Here is a 21,354-nt window from a genome sequence, read left to right on the forward strand (position 1 = left end):
TCCAGTGAAGGTACCCGATTGTTGATGTATTACCTTGGACGCTTCAGGGCCTTAAGACTATAACTGTGTAAGCAAATAACCCCCCCTTATAAAAGTCAATCTATTTCTGGTGTTTTGCATTCCGGCAGCATTAGCAAACCAGAACAACCAGAAAACTGGCCCTCACCTAATTTCTCATCTATGGCATCTGGTCATCTTTTACTCTGGCTGTCTGGGAGCACCGCAACCTGAGACCCGAGACCCTCACAGTTTTAGTGTTGGGTCCTGTGATCCTTCAAGCTCCTGCTGTCTTTATCTGGCATCACCCACAGTTAGGTTCGAGGAGAGAAGCAGCAGCCCATAGTAGTGCACCTTTCTGTCCCACCGCACCACCATCATCAACTGACACTTCCTTGGTGCAGGCCCTGTGTTGGGCACAGCTCAAGGCCTTCTCCCTGGTCTCTTTGGGACCAGCATCAGGACTTGTCCAGGGAGGCCTGTAGCTGGACATCATGGTCACAGGGTTGTCTCAAGTATCATAGCCAGTGCCACTGGTACCCCAACCTTCTTGGGCCCCTCAGCAATTTAGTTCAGTCCATTTGTCTACCTGTCCTCCTCAAGGAATTCATTCAATGAACATTTGCTGATGCCTGCTGTGTGGTTTGAAGCTGTATGTACCCCAGAAAAACATGTTCTTAAATCTAATCCATTCCTGTGGATGTAAACCCATTGTAAGTAGGATCTTTTGATGAAGCTACTTCAGTTAAGGTGTGGCCCACCTCATTCAGGATGGGTCTTAATCTCTTACTAGAGTCCTTTGAAAACAGAATGATTACTGAGAGAGAGTCATGGGAGCAAGAAGCTGAAAGCAACAAAACCCAGAAGAGAAGGGAGAGACCAGCAGATGCTGCCATGAGCCTTGTCATGTGGCAGAGGGGCCAAGGATCGCTGGCAGCTGGTCTTCAGGAGAAAAGCACTGCTTTGATGATGACTTGATTTGGACATTTTCTTGGACTCAAACTGTAAGCTAATAAATTTCCATTGTTTAACCCAACCCATTTCATGGTATCTGCTTTAAGCAGCCTAGGGAACTAAAACACCTGCTAATTTTCAAGGCCTATGCTGGGCACTCTTTTTGAGAATATGTGTGGTGGGGGGGGGTGGGGGAGGGCACAACAAATGAGACACCGTTTCTTCAAAGAGCACATAATCTAATGAAAGGATCAAATGCTCCAATTCAGCACCATGTGCTACCCTGTGCAGGGTATGTGGTGGCTCGATGGGGAGAATTGTTACTTTGCCTTCAATGGGTCAAGCCAGACACCCCAGAGGAGATGCTTGAGCAGGGTCTTGAAAACAAATTTAGATGGTAGAACTGTCCAGCTGGAAATGGGGTGTTGAGGGCAAGGGAGGAGTACCAGGAGGCTCCAGGTGGTGACTTAGTGACTCTGGGAAGAGATGGTGGAGCTCTTCCAGGGTAGAGGACTCAGAAGGAGTTTTGGGTTTGGGGGAAGATTGTGTGTTCAGCTTTGGATGTGCTAAGCTCAAGGTGCTTATGGGACATCCAGGTGGAGATATCCAGGTGACCAGTGGAATTAAGTGATTGGAGCCCAAGGAGATTGGCCAGAAGTAGAGCTAAGCACAGTTAAAGATGCAGCACTGCATGTGAGCTGACAGGGAGCATGCAGAGTAGGGGGAAAAAGCTGAGGGTGAGGCTTGGTGGAGTTTTTGGGATGAGCCTGTGGTTTGGCTGAAAAAACCGTCAAGAAAGCCAAGAGAGAACTAGGACACAGGGCCCAGGTTGGGGGTGTACGTGTGGGGTGAAGTGGGAGGGCTAGAAGGACACAAGGGCAGGGATGTTGGCAGTTTTGGTCACTGCTAACCCCCCAGTGCCTGGCTCAGAGCTTGAACATAGAAGGAGCTCACACAACATGACTTGTACCCATGTATGGATGACAAATGGGTGGAAGAATGAATGTTCCACCCACCTCGCCTTCCTTGTCCATGTCACAGAGCTGCTGGTGGAGTTTCCCTGTCTCCCAGGAGGCATGCTCCTTTTTACCTCCCTGGAAAGTTCTCTCAAACCCTTGGTCCATGGCCTCACCCTCCTCTTTAGCAGGAGCCTCTCAGGGGTCTAAATCTGAGAGCTCCTCCATTCCAGGACATTTATACTTTGTGCACACACAGCTTCCACCTGGGGCCAGGGCTGCCAGGAATAGGGTCACCTGACTGAAGCCAGCCAATCAGAGTCTGTCCTGGGACTCTGGGTTGGGGACCATGAGGGGGTTCCCTCTCCATCTTCTGAGTTGAGAATGTAAACCTGGGCAGCCATGTGTGTGAAGGAACTATGCGTGCTGGTACACAGAGTGCAAAAGAGGGAGCTGGAGCATAAGGGAAAGGGATCAAGCAGAGGCCCAGCCAGAGACAGACAAGGCACTGTGGGAAAGACAGGGAGGCACAGTGTGGCCGGGGTCCAGCCCCTCCTGGGCTGGGCTGCACCCTGCCTTGGGCTCCATGAGACTCCTGTGGATCTGGCCACTAAATCCTGCCTTGGCTTAGGCTGGTGTGTTATGTATTTCGGTTCCTCACAGCCTGAAGGCCTTTGTGTAAGGGTCCCCCAGCTCCAGATGTCCATCTGTCTGGCCCCCCAAGCAGACCTGTGTCCTTGATGATCAAGGCGACCCTCAAAACTCCTTGGTCTCAGCAGACGAGCGCCTAGAAGGGACTCGACATTCCATGGGTAATAGTGTTGAAGGCTGGCCCTTAAAGAAAGGAAGCACGTCTGCTGCAAGCTGAATGCCCTGCAAGTGCTCTCGCTCTTCCCAGGGTGGGCCATCGAGGGAGCGACTGCTCCGTGACGACAGATCACCGGTGCCAGGTGACTCTGCCAAGGCTACATGGTCACAAGTGGCAGGACCAGAATTTGGATCTAGCTGTTCAAACCCCACATTGAGTGTTCTTTTCACCTTACCATGCGTTTCTTAAGGAATCCTTGGGCTGCTTTCCCTCACCTGCGAGATCACTGAGGGTGATGGGGGTTGGGTGGAGGAGGCAGGGCCAGAGGCACTGACACTCTTTCGGGGACCTGCATGGTCCCGAGGTGAACGTTGGCCTGTTCTAACTCCTTTCCACCCAACTGGGGAGTTCTGAGGCTGGCGTAACAGGGCTGGGGGCAGTTACAGCCCAGACTGTGAGTTCTAGCTCCCAAATGCAAAGGTTTCTTATAAAAGAGGCAAAGAGCTTTGACGGTGAAACCTGAACTGATGGTTCCTCAGAAGGAGCCCTGTGCCCGTGTCCCGGGCCCTGCAGCCTCCCTACCAGGTGGCTGGAGCGGCGCCTGTAAGCAGGCGAGCAGTTGGGACAGGACTGAAATCCCTGGGAGCTGAGGCCACGCAGCTCCATGTCCTCCACCCTCACAGGCAGACGAGGGCTCCGGGGCAAACCACAGATTAAAGAGCACCCTCCTCATTCCTCCCTGGCGGCCCCTTTAAAGGCACGTGCTTCACATGCTTTCATGGCAATTGGGGTTTTTTTCTTCAAGGAGCATTCCTGGAGGGTTGTTTCAGAGAATAACTGCTTTCTTTGCCCCTCCTGAATTCTTCTGGCTTATAACCAGGTCGTCTAAACTAAACAGGGGCAAAGAAGCCCGCCAGCTCTTTGCAGAAGGGTGACAGGCCGGGCAGTGCTCATCTGCCCCTAGGAGCGGTGGCTGGCCTGGCCTCTGTGGTGTGGGAGCTGGGGGCACCCCTGAGGGACAGTGACCTCTGGTGGCTTCAGAGACAGCAGCAAACAGTGGAAAGAGGTTGAAAGTTTATTTAACAAATTATATTAGGAATACAGGCAATCACACAGTGAAATTTCCCTTTGCCAAGTACAAGTCACCTCAAATAAATACACGCGGTAAGGGCGCCGTTCCTTGGTGAATGCAGGCTGGTTCCTTGTCCAGGGCCTGGCACCGACGCACAGCAGCTTGCACACCCTTTGCTGGAAGAACAAAGCCCCTTCACCTCGTGGTGACAGCCACAGCTGCCCCCTGGGCCCGTAGCTCAGAGCAGAGACCCAAGGGCTCCATCAGCTAAGGGGGCAAGGGCGCGGATGCCTGGCTCCTTCTCAGGCTCCAGACTTAAGGTAGACAGTGAAATGAATTAAACCAACTCCACTTTTTTTTGTGCCTTTGCAGGCATAGGCCTGCTTCATCAAGGTCCTTCTTTGACCTCATCCTCAAGCCCCCTAGTTCTCATGGAAGCTGCAGGCTGCTCTTTCCAGTCAATGGCAGATGACGGGGCAGCCAGCAACCCGCGGACCTTGGGGAGCCCTTGTCTGGTGGAGTTGACAGGGCAGGCAAGCTCTTGCCCAGTGCTCAGCACCCACTGTGCAGTGGTGCCCACTCACCCAGAGTGGCCACGAAGTGCATCGGGAATGGAAACAGAATGGTTGGCATAAGCCATGTGCTTATGAGGGGCAGCTGGCATGTGGGCTTTGGAGCCCTTTCTATGCCACTTACCAGCCATGTGCCCAGGGGTAAGTCTCAGTTTCTTCATCTGTAACAGGAGCAATTAACATCCACTTCTGGGGGCTCTTTCTCTTGTGGGGAATGACAGGAAATAATGTGCTTAAAGTGCCTGGCACAGCACCTGGCAAGGAGCAAGGAGCAGGTGCTTAGTCCATGCCAGTTCCTCTCATCCTCCCGCCTGCCCTCGGGGTCACGCAGGGGCAGGAGGAGGAGGACTGCCAACCAACACCAGCGGCTTCTTACTGCAAAACCACCTCTGCTGTCAGGTCACGGCAGGCCACCTGCCCTGGGTAGGGGCAGGCTGGGCTCTAACCTGTCATCTCTTTACCGTGACCCGGGTTCTTGTTTCTCCAAGTAACCGAGGTTTGTGGCTGGCATTAATTCTTTGACTGGGGTGGGGAGAAAGGCCTTATTATACATTTGCAAGTGAATTTGGAGCTAACTGCCTACTCCTTATCACCTTTGTGCTATTTCCAAGGCCCTTGGAAAGAGACATTGAATTTTCAGAGGGGAAAAGGAAGGCAATGGGGAAAGCTGTGTTTTTGTGAGAGTCCCCTCTGGGCACAGAGGGGTGTTGGGCAGCAGCAGTGGAGCATGCCGGGGGCAGAAGGATCCAAGAGACGAGGCCGCAGCCCTTCACATTTCCAAGAAAATCCTTGTCCTTCTCTCCCCACTGTGGCCAAGAAAGTTTGTGAAGGAAGCACTCTCCCAAAGGACACTCAGTCCCTCGGGTGAGTCAAAGCACCACAGTCCTGCTGCAGACTGCACATGCCTCCACGCAGGGTGGGCACACACACTTGCACACACACACACACCTCTGTCATACCACACACTTGCTCATCCTTACCCACCTCTCAGAAGGTAAACAGAGGGTCAGGAGCAGCCTAATATCTACCACAGACACCAACTTGTCCTTAACACTGTCACTGCTTAATTGTTTTAAGCTGCCATTTATTACAACATTCACAGTCAATGTTATATCTAAACTAACTCTGTAATGCTACTGAAAATGTCTCTGCAGCTGGCATGAGTTTGCACAGGGTAGCTCTCTTTCCTGGTGGCTCTGCAGCCCTGACTTTGTTCTGTGTGTCCCAATGCCTGCGAATGGCCAGCAGCGGGCGCCCGGTCAGGCCTTGCTGGAGCGCGGGAATGAGGGCAGCAGTGGGCACTGCCTCCCCCCTCCCGGCAACCACACTCACTGCTCGGCTCTGCCTTCTTGCTCACCGACAGGGATCGCATCTTACCATCTTTGAACCCTCTAGGGCCCATCAGAATTGCTGAAACACCTCATTTTCAAGGGAGGAGAGAAGAGCCACTGGGTGTTACCATCAGAGATAAATCTCACGACCAGGGCATGAAAAGAGATTGAAACACAAAGCACACACCAAATTAACCAGACAGAAGGGGCCAGAGCCTTCCCCCAGCCTCTCACCACGCCCTCCACTCCTGCTGGACGTCATCTCTGGAGGGGCTTTGCACACATGGGTTCCTTGATTTTGGACCATTCAAAATCATCTTCAAACAGCAATGATAAACACTGGTTCTCTGGGCTCCACAGGGTCCCTCAAAGACCTCAGAAACAAAACTAGCTTATTTTAGTAGATAAATTTAAGGCCAGTTCATCAATGCTCTCCTGGTGCAGCATCCACCCCATGCCAGCTCCTCATGGGGACCCCATATCTTGGCCCCTGGGCCTCCTGGGTGAGGTGGGGGCTCAGCCCTGGGGATGGCCGGTTCTGTGAACTAACTGCCTCTTCCTACTACCACACTGGGCAGGTGGCTTGGGAAGGTCAGCCCCCACCAGGGACATCCTCAGGTCTCAAGGAAGGTGCTGTGTGTGGCAACCATTTCCCAACACACAGCAATCAAGAGGTATCAAGGTTTGACCAAGCACATTCTGGCCAAAGTGAAGAGCAGGGGTGACCCGAGCAGGAAGAGGCCTGAGGGGTCTGGAGATGGAGGGGCTGATGCAGGTACATGAGGTATTTTTTGCCCCGGTACACCCTTTTAGGCAGCGGCCACCCCCTCTTAACTGTGTTTGGCCAGTTCTTCCTGCAGTTCCTTTTATGCCCCAGACACCCAGCCAGACCCCGCTGATCATGTGCCATCTTAGGAACTGCAAAGCAGGGGTGGGGATGGGGGTCTGTGCCCTGGCTGGGGCAGAGGCCCACCTGTCCAGCTCTCCATGGCGCACCCACACTCCAGCCTCCAGACACACGCATCAAACTCTCATGTCCAAAGACCCAGCCATCTGGGGGGCCTCAAGATACAAGATACCAACCGTCTGTGAAATTAGAGGAAAAGAAACTCAACAGACACTGAAGACAAGGCAGCCCACCTAGGTGATGGCCCAAGCCTCAGGGGATGACAATGCCCACCATTCTCTTGGCAAATGAGCAGCCAGCCATGATCGCTGCCGGCACTGCTGATGGACACTCTAAGCAAAGATGTCAGTTCTGGCTCACATTTGGTGACCTGGGTCAGAGGGACTTTTCAAAACTTGTTCCTGTTAGCAGATGCTGTCAAGAGGCACTGGTCAGTGTGCCCTCTGAGGTCAGTGACCACTGTCCGCATCTCATCACGGCTGGGCGCTGGCCCCCATGGCCTCGTCACCGGAGGCCCTGGGAGTGCCTGTCCCTGTGGTCACTGGCAGTTGAAGCTGCTGTTGGCACCTGGGAGGTCCATTGACCAGCCCTTTGGGGGTAAAAGGGGGTGAACTGGATGAGCTTAATGCCCTGGGAGGCAAAACTCACAGGTGAGCACTCAGCCACGCAGCCTTCTCGCCCCAGAAGGCAGCAGCCCTCTCTGTGCCAGTGGCTGGGCGTGCTGCCTCCTGACCTGGGAACCTCCAGTGTGAGAAACTGACGACTGGGTCGGAGGATGTCTGAGATGGGCAGAATGCCGGGCTCTGGCTGCCCAGGGCCTGCTGCCTTCTTCCTCCTGTGTTTCCCCAGGGTTGCCGTGAAACGCCTGGGACACTTGGTCCCGCCAGTGTTGAGACTTGTTCCACAGGCAGCCCTGGATCTGGGGTCATCAGCAAGCCCTGGAGGGTCCTATGCAAAGCCACCGCCAGGGGTTTCCAGGAGGTTGTGCAGGCAGCAGTCAGGAGAGAAGGAGCTAGTGGGCATCACTGAGAGGCCAGGCTAACTGCCAGGGCCTTTGGGGGTGATGCCCGTGGTAGGTAAGGTTTTTCTCAGGATAACTGGTTGCCACACAGACATGTCAGGAGCTTCTGGTCACTACAGCAAACACAGATTAGTCGCGATTATGAACAACGTCCCCAGGGAGGTGGGGTGTCGTGTCAGGCAAGCTGTTGACAAGAACATAACAACTCAGATGCCCAGAGTCTCCCAGACAAGCCCCCGGGTTAGCGGTGTGGAGGGAGGGCTGGCTGGTGGCTGCGGGGCCTCTGTCCCAGGAAGGGTGGGAGGACGGGCAGGAGGGACGGGACGGGGCAGGGGGGCAACCTGCAGCCCCAGCCGCGCCCCACTCAGTAGTCTGGACGGGAGGCGCGTCCTCTCCCTGCAGAGTGGCGCTGGCTCCTCAGGACTGCGGGACCTGCTGACACCGGGTGGGGCTGGGTGGCAGTCTGGCGGCGGCGCTCTGCTCCGTGCGGAAGCTGTACTCGTACTGCAGGGGTGGGAGGAAGGGGGCACAGAGAGGCCGTCAGTCCACGGGACACCGGACCTCAGACCGGGCGGGGGGGGATGCTGACGGACCCTGCTGGGCACCCAAACTCAGAGATGACCGACAAGCCCGGGTGTCACGGAGGCTGCCATCTGCACGTGTGTGTGTGTGTGTGTGCGTTGTCGGTGTGGCTGGGTGAGCTGTGTGGGGGGTGTGCACACCTCTGCTGCTCCTGGTGACTGGCTATTGGGTGACAACTGGTACCTTTCTCAGTCCCCGCCCCACTCCCTGTAAGTGACGATGCCAGGCTGTGTGCTGAGGGCCCGCCTGCCTTGCCTGAGTCTCCTGCAACCCAGCAGGAAAGTCTTCCTGCTCCTGCTTGGACAGGAGATGGTCCCGCAGCTAGTAGGTGGCAGAGCTGGGACCTGCCCTCAAACCAGACTCTAGGCTGGCCTTGGCCACCAGGCTTCGGGGGCCTCCTGCCTTCTGGCCTGCAGCAGCCAGCTGGCAAGCTTGCCTTTCCTCGAGTCCGTGCTTCCTGAGCACTGGCTATGACATACACTCGGGGACACTGGGACGGGGCCTTCTGAGCCTCTCTCTGGCATCGCCCCACATCCTCCACATCCTCCCCTCCCTGAATTCCCAAAACCACACCCTGAAGAGTGTACGACTGTCCTCATGAACTGATGAGGACCCCGAGATATGCCTGTTACCTGTCACCTGGCAGGGAGTGGGTACCCATCCTCTGCTCAGCTGTGCTGCTCACCTCACGCTGGGACCCCGGCCTTGCCGGAGAGAAACCACCCACTTAGGAATTGAGCTTGCCTAACTGACCCTGAGCCCTGGAAATGAGTGAAGGTCCCAGTTATATGGGAAACCAGAGAAGGGGCAAGTCCCTCTGATGGAGCCGGGGGACAACTGCAGTTTTCTCTGAAGGCCCGGAAGAGTCAAAACCTCCGAATGTGTGTGTGGGGGGGTGCTCTAGGCAGAGGAGTGGGCACAGACCGAGGAGGGCCCAGCCCTGGCACACAGATCTGGGTACAGCAAGCACTACAGGCCATTAGGCTATGGGGGCAGGGGGTGGGGGGCCTGAGGGGAGCAGCCTGGAAAGCTATACTAAGGCAGGCATGTGGTTACGTGGTCACAGAATGAGCTTAAATTAGGTCAGTGGTTGCCAAATTTTTAAAACAATTAAAAAAAACCATTTTAGCAGAATTGCCATAAAAGAAGAAATGTTCCCAGGGGCTCCCCTACATGAACCCGGCTGAAGTCGAGCTGCCCTAGCTGAGCCTGGCCTCCACTTGCCACCAGCTCCTCAGGGGACCCCACAGGGCAGGCACGGGAGGTGAAGCTGTCAGGAAGACAGCAGCAGAGCCCACCTAGCAGGAGGTTGAGCACCGGGAGGCTGAGGTACCCAGGAACCCACCACCAGGGCAGGAACACCCCCCACCCCACCGGGAAGGTGCAGACCTCAGCTGCAGCCACGCAGGTCCCAATGCCCCTGCCCACCTCCTGCCCCAGCCCTCCCCGACCACCCAGCGTAAGCTGCCTGCAGCAAGGAGTCCCTCCTGGTGGCTGCCCTAGGCCAGGAGAACAGGCTGAAAAGCTGAAGGGCGCTTAGGGGTCAGAGCACGACCAAAATGTCATTCAAGAATGAAAGGAAGCAGAAGACTTCAGGTTTTTTTTCTCTTACGTTGGAAATGGTGGTGGGGCCACGGCAGCTGGCAGACCACCAACATCCAATGTCCCCAAGCCTTGCCCACCGACAGTCCCACAGGGCTGACCCAGGACCCAGATCTCTGTGGGGCGGGGGGTGGGGCTGCGGCCCATCTCTGTGTGAACAAGGGGGAGAGCAGCCTCTGGCCTCCCCACCCCCCAAGTCTGCAGCCATGGGAGCCCAAGGCCAGAGTGATGGGTCAAGGGCAGGGAGACAGAGATGGTACTAAATTGTAGCTCCTACAGTCAAACGTGTTGCCAAAAGGGGTAAGACAGGCAGGATTCCAAGTAGCAGGGTGACCTCAGGCAGTCTTTCCCTTTTCTTCCTGATGCTCAGTGAACTCTTCTGTAAAACAGTGTGAACCCAGGTGACACTGGAGTGAGGTATGGCAGGCTAAGCAAGCACTCATGGAACACTGGTTGACTACGAGAGATCATCCGTCAGAGCAGCGCAGCCCTCTCGCTTTCCATTTCTCTAAATGACCAGGGCACAGGACATGTGTCACCCAGGGGCTCTAGCTCCCAGAACGCTGGGCAGAACACTACGCAACACCAGATGATGCGGGCTTCTGGAAAAGCTCGAAGTAGTAGTGCCACCTGGTGGTTGCTTAGGTGTGTGCATGGCAGAAAACGCAGCAGATACACTCTCTTGCTGGCTTAATCAGAACCCACGGATATCCACCCTGTGTTGGGTGCTGGGGCCCTGCCCGTTCCCTAGGGCTCACAAGGGGGCGGCAGGGGGTGGGGGAGAGGACAGACACGCCCAACACAACCCAGCACGCACGGCCCCGCCCCACCAGCTGCACAGGTGTAGAGCCAAGGCTGCCCCACTGCCTGGAAGGGCAGGGGAGAGCTCCCAGGGCAGGTGAGGATTGACTAGGGAAGTGAAGAGGAGCCTGATGGGAGGGCAGCGTGGGGAAGGGCACTAAGAGCAACAAGGACAGCAGGTGCAAAGGTGCAGAAGAGAGGAGCATTGCAAGCAGATGGGCCTGACAGGGCACAAACACCTGTGGGGGTTAGTGAGAACTGAGGTGCAGCAATAAGCAGGGGACTGGCCCTGAGTGCTCTGCTAGGGACTGTGCACTTTATCCTGCAGATCACTGGCTTTTAATCTTCTGTGGTCATGGATAGTACTGAGGATGTGGTCAAAGTCAAGGCCTCCCCATGCCCCAAATGCACACGTATGTATGTACAACTCCCCTGTGCTTCAGCCAGGAATCCCAGCCACAACACTGGGAGGCCATGAGTGGGGGCTGAAGGAGAAGGATATGTCAGATTATGCTAAGGAAGCTCAGTCTGGTGGGAAGTGTGGGTCGTAAACTAAGGGGAGTACTGGGCAGAGAGAAGAAGCAACAGTGTTAGGTGTTCGGGAGAGACAGATATGGAGTGACAGAGGGTCTAGGAAGACGGTTTCCACTGGGACAACAGGGTGGATAATTAGGCCATCAACCCAAGTGGCAATGCAGGAGGAAGAGCAGGTGGTGGGGGGCCTGGTGCAGTCCTGCCTTTGGTAGTGAGTGAGGTCCCTGAGAAGCATCCAGGGGGAGCCTCCTGGCAGGTGGGGAGATGTGGGTGGTACCAGGGATAAGGGGTGGGGAGTTACAGGTTGCAAGTGTTTCAAAAAAAAGCACACAGGACCAGAAGACAAGAGGGACGGGCCCCTGCCCTTGAGGAGGAGACACCTCAGGCTGGAGGACACCGAGGTGCGGGCACGTTCAAAACGCCTAGCGACCTCAGCAGGAGCCGCTCTGGTGGGCGAGGTTTCAAGCAAGACATGACAATGTAGAGCCAGCAAGGGCGACTGATCTTCGGGCAGGGAGAGGGCGGCCCCCAGGTCTTGAAGAGCAGTGCTTCTCAAGGTCTCATGCACACAGCCATCTCCTGGGGTTTTGATAAAATACAGATTCTGCATTTTCAGTCAGCTCCCAGGTGACCTGGATGGTTCAAGGGCCACACATGGGGAGCAAGGGATGAGTTTGGACAATTCTGGGGCCCAATCAATAGGACCTGGTGAGCAGATGTGGACAGCAGTGGACAGAGAGGGGTCAGAGACGATGTGAAGTTAGGGCTCATGGACTGGAGCAGGGCTGGAGAGGGAGGCCAGGGGAGCTACATTTTGGATGTGCGGTGGCATGTGCCTGGGAGACCCAGGGCAGTCAGCAGCGGTGAAGTAACTCCTCATGTGAGGAAGAAAGACAAGTGTCAGGCCGCCAGCAGTGACTGTCAAGTGCTGGGGAGGCAGCTCTTGGCCACTATCACTTCTGCTGTTTCCGCAGACTTTGCTGTTCCAAGCTGTGTGGAGCTCCGTGCCAGACTCAGGTGGCAGGGGGCGAGGCGGGTGCACAGGGCAGTCAGGCCTCCTTGATTTGTTCAGGGCTGATAGGCCAGAGAGCAAGTGAAGGGAGCCTGAGGCACCAGCCCCTGAGTGTCCACAGCGAGAGGGACAGCATAAAGGGAGGTGCAGTGGGGCAGGCCCAGAAAAGGGTGCTCTGGCTTCCCGGATGGGAGGGCAGGCCATTTCCAAGCCTGGGCAAGCAACTGGTTAACCAGGGCAGAAGTGCCTTAGTGGGAAGTCATGGTGTATGTCTTCATAGCTGGGGATGGGTCTTCAAGGATGTACTGCTAAATCCCTATTTCTTTTGAACTCTGGGGCTGAAGAGAGGCAGGGAGAGACTGCAAGTACACACTCTTGCCTTTTCCTGACTCTCATGGAGAGGCCAGGTTTGTCGGCGCAGTGCACAGATGAGTGCTGTGCCCTTGGGATTTTTCCCTTTTTAGGTTATCTTGGCTAAGGGAAAGCACTCCTCAACCCCCTCTTGTTTTCCTTAACTCCCCAAATGAAATTTCAACATATGTCCCCTGACATAATCCCCCTGAGGCTGTGGATAACCCTCCCCACAGATGCTGTCCTCTGCCTGAGATTGCTTGTCCCCAAAGTGTTTGCCCAAGAGACTAGGGCTGCTTCTGGAAGCCCTTTCACTCCCTTGGGCAAACAGCAACTCCTTTGAAGGTGGATTTGGACTTGGATCTCTGTTTACTTAAGACATTAGTCTCCTGCATAAGGAAAACCTGCACTTGCGAATAAACAGCAAATCCCTTTTGAATTAAAATTTTTTCAATTAAAAAGTATTTGGGTTTGCAGAGCCGAGCCCAGCTGAGCAGTGCCATGGCACGGCGCCCTCTGGTGCCCGCAGGCTGCCATCACAGCAACACGGAAGCCCCAGGCCTCCGCGGTCTCCACCAGGAAAGAGACGTCACTGTCAGCACCTTTTCTGGGGGCCCGGAACTGCTGGAACTGCTGGAACTGCGGAAACTGCATGCCCCTGGCCAGGAGGCCCTGCAGCCGACCGCCTCACACCTGTCAAGGCAGGCGCAGAGTCCCAGCTTTCAAAAGCCTTCTCTCCTCATGAGGCCAACGTCCTGGAAGTAAGAGATGCTAACTCTGCTGCTTCCAGCTGTACCTTAGAGGCAGTCACTTTACCTCCTCCCTCACTGGCAAAAATGGGTGATAAAAGCTACATGGTATACTCACAAAGATGACGTGAGAATCAACAAAGGCAATTCACATGAACTGCCTTGAAAGCCTTAAACGGGTTCTCAATCTGGTTACACATCAGAATCAAGGGAACTTTAACCAGTCAGTGACACCTGGACCCTACCTGGAGAGGTTCTCATTTAACTGACATGGGGGTGGGGGGCAGGCAGCACCAATTTTTAAAGCACCCAGGTGATCTGGATGGTTAGGCAGGGTGGCCCACCACTGCTTTAAAACTTTTCACTGAAAACAATAAAGGATAAATAAGGTAAGCATATACTTTCTATTCTTTTCTTTCTTTCTTTTTTCCTTTTATTTTAAACATTGGGTCTAGTAATGAATGAATCAATCAGAAGGCTCCAAAACAAGAAAAGGTGGTAAGGGGTTGTTTCCAATGCCTGCTCTTTGCTGACAAGGCCACTGAGGTCCAGGGAAGGAACTGCCTTGCCTGAAGTCACAGAGTAAGCTGTGGCAGGGCTGTCCCAGGCCCTCAGAGCCACTGACAGCTCAGCACTGGCTGGATCATTGGCATCAGGACAAGGATCTGCATTCAAAGGGTTGCAATTTGGGGGGGGGAGGGGTGTCAATACTACAACTGTGAAGCAATGAGCAAATGCAGCTTGGCACTGTGGTAGCTCACACAAGGGCTTCAGCACACCTGGAAGAGCATGTCCAGAGGGCAGGGGGTGGGGCAGGAACAGACCTGGAGGACACGCAGGCTAGCCCCAGAGGACTGGCCAGGTGAGAACAGGTGGTGGGACACTAACGGGGATGGCTCACACAGGGAGGAAGGGTCTGGCTCTGGGATGGACAGACGCTGATGAGTGGCTTAGGCAGGCAGGGAGGGTGCTGAGGGCAGGCCTGGTCCCAGCACAGTCCGCAGTGGGGTGGAAAGGGCTCTGCACAGGGGCCCCCACCTGCTTCACAGTCTGCTTTCCCAAGCCCCCTAACCCCCTGGCTCCTAGGCATTTCCATGCTCTGGGTCTCAGCTGTTTCTAAGTTCTTTAAACCTTGGCTTCACCACCTATGGTCCAACACCTCTGAGAATTTCAGCTATGAGATGCTTCACCTCCTTACTTGAGGGGCTCCACATCTTTCCCATCTGTCTCCTGACCCGGTTTCTGGAAGTCAGCTGTTTGGAAGAAGACAGAGCCAGGCACCAGCACAGGCACTGAAGGGCCTCACGTCTGCATTGTGCAGGCATCCTGCCTGCAGTGGGGGGTGCTGAGCTGACAACCACAGAACCCAAGTGCCCAACTGTGGAGAGCTTTAGCTGCTGGAATCATGGCAGGGATTTTTAAGACAGGATCTTGGGCCCCTTCCCCAGACATTCTGACCCAGCGGGTGTGGGCACTGTGTTTTTACAAGGTCCCCAGGAGATTCTGCTGTACAGTCAGGTTTGGAAAGGCCTAAATACCTCCATCCTTTCACCTACTGAAGGCAAGGGGTGAGCCCAAGGCCACGTGACACTTTGTGGTTGTAGTCACCTCATCTTTTTCCCATGGGAATCCTTATTTCATATGTGGAAAACTGGATGCAAGATGGAAGACCGGGGTTCTGACAAGCATGAAAAGCTGCTTTGCCTGGAGGAAGGGCTGTTCACCTCCAGACCTGGGCGCCCAGGGATACCGGGGGTGGGGTGGGGGGGGTGAGGGTCATGACCACTGTCCTTCAACCATACAGAGATCCTAGAATACCCCAGAGCTGAGAATACCTTGTTCAACCCCTGCAATTTGAGAGAATCCCCCCGTGGGGATGGGGCTCAGGGCTTGTGAATTACACCCCTTGGGAACACTAATAAAATGAAAGAAGTGGCAGAAGCTTCCAGCTCCTGAGTCTTGCAAGTGCCGAGCCCTGGGCCCCATCACCTCCCTGGGAGCTGGCGCTGTTCTCTTCCTTCTTACAGGGGGGTAACCGAGGCTCAGAGGCGGGGGGGGTGGGGGCAGCCTGAGGCCAGGCAGGGGTCCGGGACAAGGAGGGGGTCCATGTGGCTCCGGACTGGCACCTTTAACTGCCACACATCAGGAAAGGACACTCTCGCCAGAGTCCCACAATAATCCAGAGGGGCAGGCGTGGGTCACTCAAACCTCTTGGGAAGCCACTTCCCTGTTCTCATTCTCGCTCTCCCATTGGGTTCATGAGCTTCAGTGTCAAGGCGGCAGCCCAGGAGTTGGGAGCCCTGAGCCCCAGTTCCAGCTGCAGGTCTCACCCACTGAATAAGGGGGCTGAACAAGGGTGTCTCCAAGGCCCCCCTGGCTCGTGTATTTTAGGGCCTCTGCATGGTTCTGAAGTTTTCTCTTCCAGTCAAGGAAGGCCCTGATTTAGCCCCTGCTTTCCCCAGGCTGTGAGCTCCAGGAGCAGGAGCCATGCCTGTCTGGGCACCAGCCTCTCACCCAGCATGGAGCCCGTCCAGAGAGGGGCTCAGCAAACAGCGGCTAAGTGAATGCATGGCCGCACATGGATCCAGCCCTTTCATTTTTCTACTTGGAGGGACCCAAATCATTTCCACCAATCCTCATCAGCTCCCACCTGCCCTCTCCTCTTTCTCCTGAGACTGGAACTGGGCAAAGGGACTCCTGCTCCAAGCCCTGGATTCCCCTGAAGGGATGCCTGGGGCTGAGGCAGCCTTGCCTCCCCAGGCTTGGCACATTCCATCCAGGATCTGGACAAGCGCCAGGGAGTGGGTGAAGTGACCGCCACATTCGCCACATTCCCAGCCTGTGGCAGGGCCCAGAACCCTGTGAGGTTTGAATGATTTTCTGCAGAGGTCTTTCCCCGTGAGTAGTTTCTCTGATATCCTCTCCTGCCAAGCACCATTTACTAAATGTGCCAGGTCCACTCACACCTTTGTGTGCTGTTCCCTCTGTCTAGAAACTATTCCTACCTGGGGTGACAAAGCCCCATTTGTCCTGTAAAGCCCAGCTAAAGGGGCATGTGTTCTGGGAAGCTTTCCTCTCACCTGGGGCAGAGCTAATCACACGCTCCCCTGGACTCCCATAGCACTTTCTAGATCCTTCTTAAGCAGAGGTAGGGATGGGGTCTCTGCCATTTTTTTTTTTTTTTTTTTTTTAGCTCCAGAGCCTGGTAGAGGTAGTGGCTAAGAGTAGACGAATGGGGACAGATGGATGGATGGATGGCAGGATGGACAAGTGGGTGGGTAGATGGACAGAGATGGCTGGATGGATGAGTGAAGGGACAGGCCAGGCTCTGGGAATAGCTCAATGCAAAGGAGAGAAGACGTCACGTAGTCTTAGGGAGAAAGCATTCCTTTGCTGATGCCTCAACTTTGGACTTTTCCTAGCTTCAAAACCAAGACTAATAAATTCCTGTTGTTAAACTAACCCAATGTATGGTATTTGTTTTAGCAGCTGGAAACTGGTACAGTTTATGAGCTCAGTCCTTGGGCTGGTGGGAGGCCATTCTGGTTTTCAGTCGTTTGTGGAAGCAGCAGTGTGTTGCTCCAGCGCCCCCCTGCCCTGCTGCCAGCCAGGGACCCCGGGGGCCTCTGAATCCCCACAGCCTTTGAGCATAATTCTGCGATGGCCCCTGTCCCGTGGTGGTGTAACTCATGAATGTAATGTACTGAGCCAAGGGCTCGTCCAGGGCAGCACATCATTCTGAAAGGCAAAATTATGAGTTTGGGTGTGATCCGTGTTTGTGTCTTTACACCTAGACTGTGAGCTGGAGGTTAACACAGTGCTGGCCTATGTGGTGGGTAAAAATAATTAGTTATAAACATCATAAAGTTGAGAGACTTTACATAAAATACTTGTATTTTCCAGCTCCTACTGAAACAAAACAAAACAAAACAAAACACAGAGGGATACGGCAATTGTGGACCCTTGCCTCGCACAGCTGAGTGCAGGCTGCTTCCTTAGCAGGGGCGTGTGCTTTCCATTTCACCACAGTCCCCACCACTCCCTATATACCGCCCAACCAGAGTGTGGGCTGAGTGCCATTTTATCATTGTGATTGTATTTTGTCTGTGAATGTGTGTGTGGGTGGGGAGGGAAGGGATAATGGGTGGGGTTGATGGGAACCAGGTTAGCAAAAAGTGAAACACTTCTGTACCTACAGCTATTAAAAGTAGGAAAATAAAAGATAGACTGAGAAGGCCATATATTTCAAGAAGAATGGGAGAAAGCACATTTGTGGTAGAGCTGGAGATTGCTGCAGGCTTAATAAGGGCATGAAGTGTATCTTGCTCTCCCTGGCCCCTTCTTCGTTTAGGGGCCTGGCAGGCTCTGTGAACACCGAAGCATTTCGTTCTCAGCTCTGACTGGGGCTCTGGGAAGGGCTTGTGGACTGACAGTTGTCTTTGCTGCAGGATAAACAGCATTTTTGCATATGCAAATGGCCTGGGGTCTCGATACCCATTGATTTAGCAGTTCACGATTCACCTGAATATTACCTAATGGAGATTTAATTCTATTTTCCCTCTTCTAGGTTATTTATGGAAAATATCCAAACAGTACTGCTCTTCAGCACCGATTTCTGGGTAGAAAACCAGAAGCTGTGGGGTCACCGTAGGGAGGTGACCCCAACTCTTTGTCCCTTTGCTAATTATTTACAGACCTGCCAGGGAACGTTCTCATTGGTCTCTCCATCCCCTCCCTTTTTTTGCATTACTTTAAGCAAAACTTGAGGGATAAAAGTTCCTGAATCATAAGGACAGAAAAATATTTTTATGAGGAATTTCAAAAGACCAAATATTCATCTTGACTTGCATTTTGCACAAGCAGGCACACAATTCATGATCGTAACCAAGGAAGGTAATTCTGCCTGCCAAACATCATCTTTGATTCAGCTTCATTTCAACGAGATCAATCGGGTTCTCTTATTTATATGATGAATGCCCTGGGCCAGTGTGGGAGCAACCTGTGTGGCTGCTGAGCTGACTGCTGCCGAGAGAACCAGAAAGGGCAGTGGGGGAGGGGGGGCTCTAAGATCTCAGAATTACTCTATTAATATAATCTACCGTATTAATGTGCCCGTGGAGAAAAAAGTATGATCATCTCAATAGATGATTAAAAGACATTTATCAAAAGCCACCATCCGTTCTTGATAAAAACATTAAGGAAAATAGAAATAGATGGCTAATTCTTTAACAAGATAGAAAAAAAAAAGATGTCTATATATAGCAAACCAAAATGCAGTATTACGGGTTAATATTGAAACTACAAGCTTCCCATTAAAGACACGAACAAGACAAGGAGGTGCAGGGATCTGAACGTACTGGCCAGTGTCAGACAAAGGCACAAAGGAAGAGGAATAAATACTAAAAGAGGAGGCAGGCATCAGTATTTGTAGATGACACAAATGTCTGCCTGGGAAACCAAAGAAGAATGATTGAAAAAAGCATTAGAAATAAGTCAGTAAGATAACCAGCTCCAAAAATAATATGCAAAAATCAATAGCTTCTTTACATACACACAACAGAAAAAGTGGAAGAAAAGATCCTGTTCAAAGAGCAACAAAAACATGAAACACCTACGAATAACCTAAAAAGAAATGTGTAGACTCTCCACAAAGAAAATAATTCTGTTCTGCTGAGTAACATAAACAGGACGCGTGCCTTGTTCCTGGATAGAGAGAGACTACTTATAAAAATGCCAGTTATTCCTGTCTTAATCTACATACTCAATGAAAGAAAAATAAAAACTTAGAACAGATTTTTTGGATCACCCCCTCACCCCCATCTCAAAAAAAAGATTCTAAAGTGCAGCTGGAAGAATAATCATGTTAATATAATTAGGAAAATTCTGGGGAAAAATGACCAACAAGAGGAACTAGCCCTATGATATCTTAAAGCTTATTATAAAGTTATAGGATTCAAAACAGTGTGGTAATAATACAAAAACAACAATAGAGCAGAACAGTCAAGAAAAATATCCACAGATCCACTTATATATGGAAATACATGATAAAGGTGGCATTAAAAATTCACCAAAGAAAGAGCTCTATAAACGTCAAGAACACTAGCTAACACTTTAGGATAAAATAAAGCTGGACGTACTTCTTATCTTCTAATAAATTTCAGATGGATTAAGTAGTTGAAAAATTTAATATTCTAATATATTAGAATATAAGAGCAGAAGAAAATAGTGGTGAATTTTTTATTATCGTTTAACTAAAACAAGAAGGCAAACAAAACCAAACATAAAAACAAAGACAAAATTGCCCACAAATGTTTTAAAACTTGTATAGCAGAACACATTATTAAGAAGGTGAAAAGACTGGTCAAAAATGTGTGTATGTGTGTGTGTGTGTGTGTGTGTGTATTTGAACATACAACAGAGCGAAAATTGCTATCTCTAAAACATAAAGCGCTATTTAAAATGAATGAAAAAGCTAAATAGGCCAATAGGAAAAAACTGGGCAAGGGCATAGACAGAAGAAATTCACAAAAGAAATACAAACAGCCAATAAGCGTGTGGAAAAAGAAGCTCGACCTTCAAATTAGTTAAAGATTATTAATTAAACAATGTCAAACATCAAAAATATCAATGGTGCTTAGCGAGAGTGAGGATGTGGGAATGAGCACTCTAATACACCACTGCTGGGAGTTTAAATGGGTGCAACTCTTTTGGAAGGTAAAATGGTAATATGTATCTTTTAAAGAAAGACACAGGGGAGCAAAGACATATGAACAAGAAAATACATTGCAGCAGTCTAATAGCGAATAATTGGAAACAACTCAAAAGCCAATCAATAGTGGATTGGTTAAATAAATTACAGCAAAATCATAAAAGAGAACAAACCATAGTCATTAAAAAGAATGAGGTAGATTTGACATGGAAAGATGTGCAAGATACACCGTTAAGTGGGAAAGCAAGCTACAGAATATATTGCACGCTGTGAGCCATTTAACATTTAGTTTGAATGTGTGTGTGTGTGTGTGTGTGTGTGTGTGTTTGTGTGTGTATCTGAGGAGTGGGACCGTGGGGGACTTTCCCCTTTTACTTTACATGCTTTTGTAACATTTATGTTTTTATAAACATGTACAACCTTTGTACTCAGGTACCATAAACTATAAAAAAACCGATTCTGATTGGCAGTATAGCTGGTCAACATGAAAAACTGCCCAAAAGATCCTCCACAATTTATGGGAAGATAACTAATCTACTCTGTGGTATAAAACAGCGGTTTCTAACGGGTGGTCACACTCCCAAAGAAAACCCTGGCAGTGGTGGTCCCCAAGCTGCTTCTCATATTTCAAAGAAGCCTAAGATATTTTACGTGTGCCTTCAGAAAGACCATCCACTTAACTAATTTGTTAGGTTTCTTTGTTTTGGGCTGGAATTATCTCAATTCAGTGTGCTAGCTCTGGTAAGAATTTGCTTGGGAGCTGTCTTGAGCAATATGAAAAAGGAGCAGAACAGGTTAGCTTCTATTTATTTAACTACTTTTATATAATAAATACAGGGGGCAGAATATTTCTCCAGAAGATTTCAGCTTCCTGATGGACAAATTAATAAAAGGGATTCTGGAGGTGAATATTTTGAATCTCTTAGGTAGAGAGAAGGCACTTTATTTCTGGTTGCAGTTTAAGACCACACCACTAGATGGTGCAGAGGGACCACAAATTCCATTGCCGCACCATTTCCCCACAGAAAATTCGTTAACATAAAGCACAAGAAAGCTTTCCAAAAGTAGAAAGAATGAACAATTGTGCTGGGATATGAACATTTTGCTTTTATAAAATTGGGACTCTGCCATTTCATTACTGATACAAAAATCTTCTTCCTCACTTCTTCTGCAGTATGTAGGTCCCAAATCCACCCTAACCTGAGATTTGAAGGAGCCTAGAGAAGCCCATGCAAAGAGGATGTCCAAAAGTTGTATTCAAAAATTCTTTTTCCCTTGCACTGCCAAATACGTTTTCATTAATTTCACCTCAATGTCGTGACGTAAATGCTAGTGCAATTGGCCCCAAGCTAAATAAGCAATAAGCCCCATTTTTCAACACACAAACACATAAAGA

General features: G+C 51.5%; 1 protein-coding gene across 4 annotated transcripts in view; it reads right to left on the reverse strand.

Annotated features, from left to right (window-relative positions):
• The window catches only part of MVB12B (multivesicular body subunit 12B), a 226,106-nt gene that overhangs the window by 18,765 nt on the left and 185,987 nt on the right, over nucleotides 1-21,354 (reverse strand). For 2 of the 4 annotated variants that reach the window (XM_037851010.1, XM_037851012.1), the window contains exon 10: nucleotides 3,775-8,122. The exons of 1 other annotated variant lie outside the window; for it this stretch is intronic. In XM_037851010.1, the coding sequence (XP_037706938.1) occupies nucleotides 8,036-8,122 (87 nt within the window). In that variant the 3' untranslated portion in view covers nucleotides 3,775-8,035. Of the gene's footprint in view, nucleotides 1-3,774; nucleotides 8,123-21,354 lie in introns of those variants that run through there. One more of the 4 variants, XR_005219090.1, reaches the window with a different exon arrangement.

The sequence above is a fragment of the Choloepus didactylus genome, chromosome 10 (genome assembly GCF_015220235.1).
Source record: "Choloepus didactylus isolate mChoDid1 chromosome 10, mChoDid1.pri, whole genome shotgun sequence".
Lineage (NCBI taxonomy): Eukaryota > Metazoa > Chordata > Mammalia > Pilosa > Megalonychidae > Choloepus > Choloepus didactylus.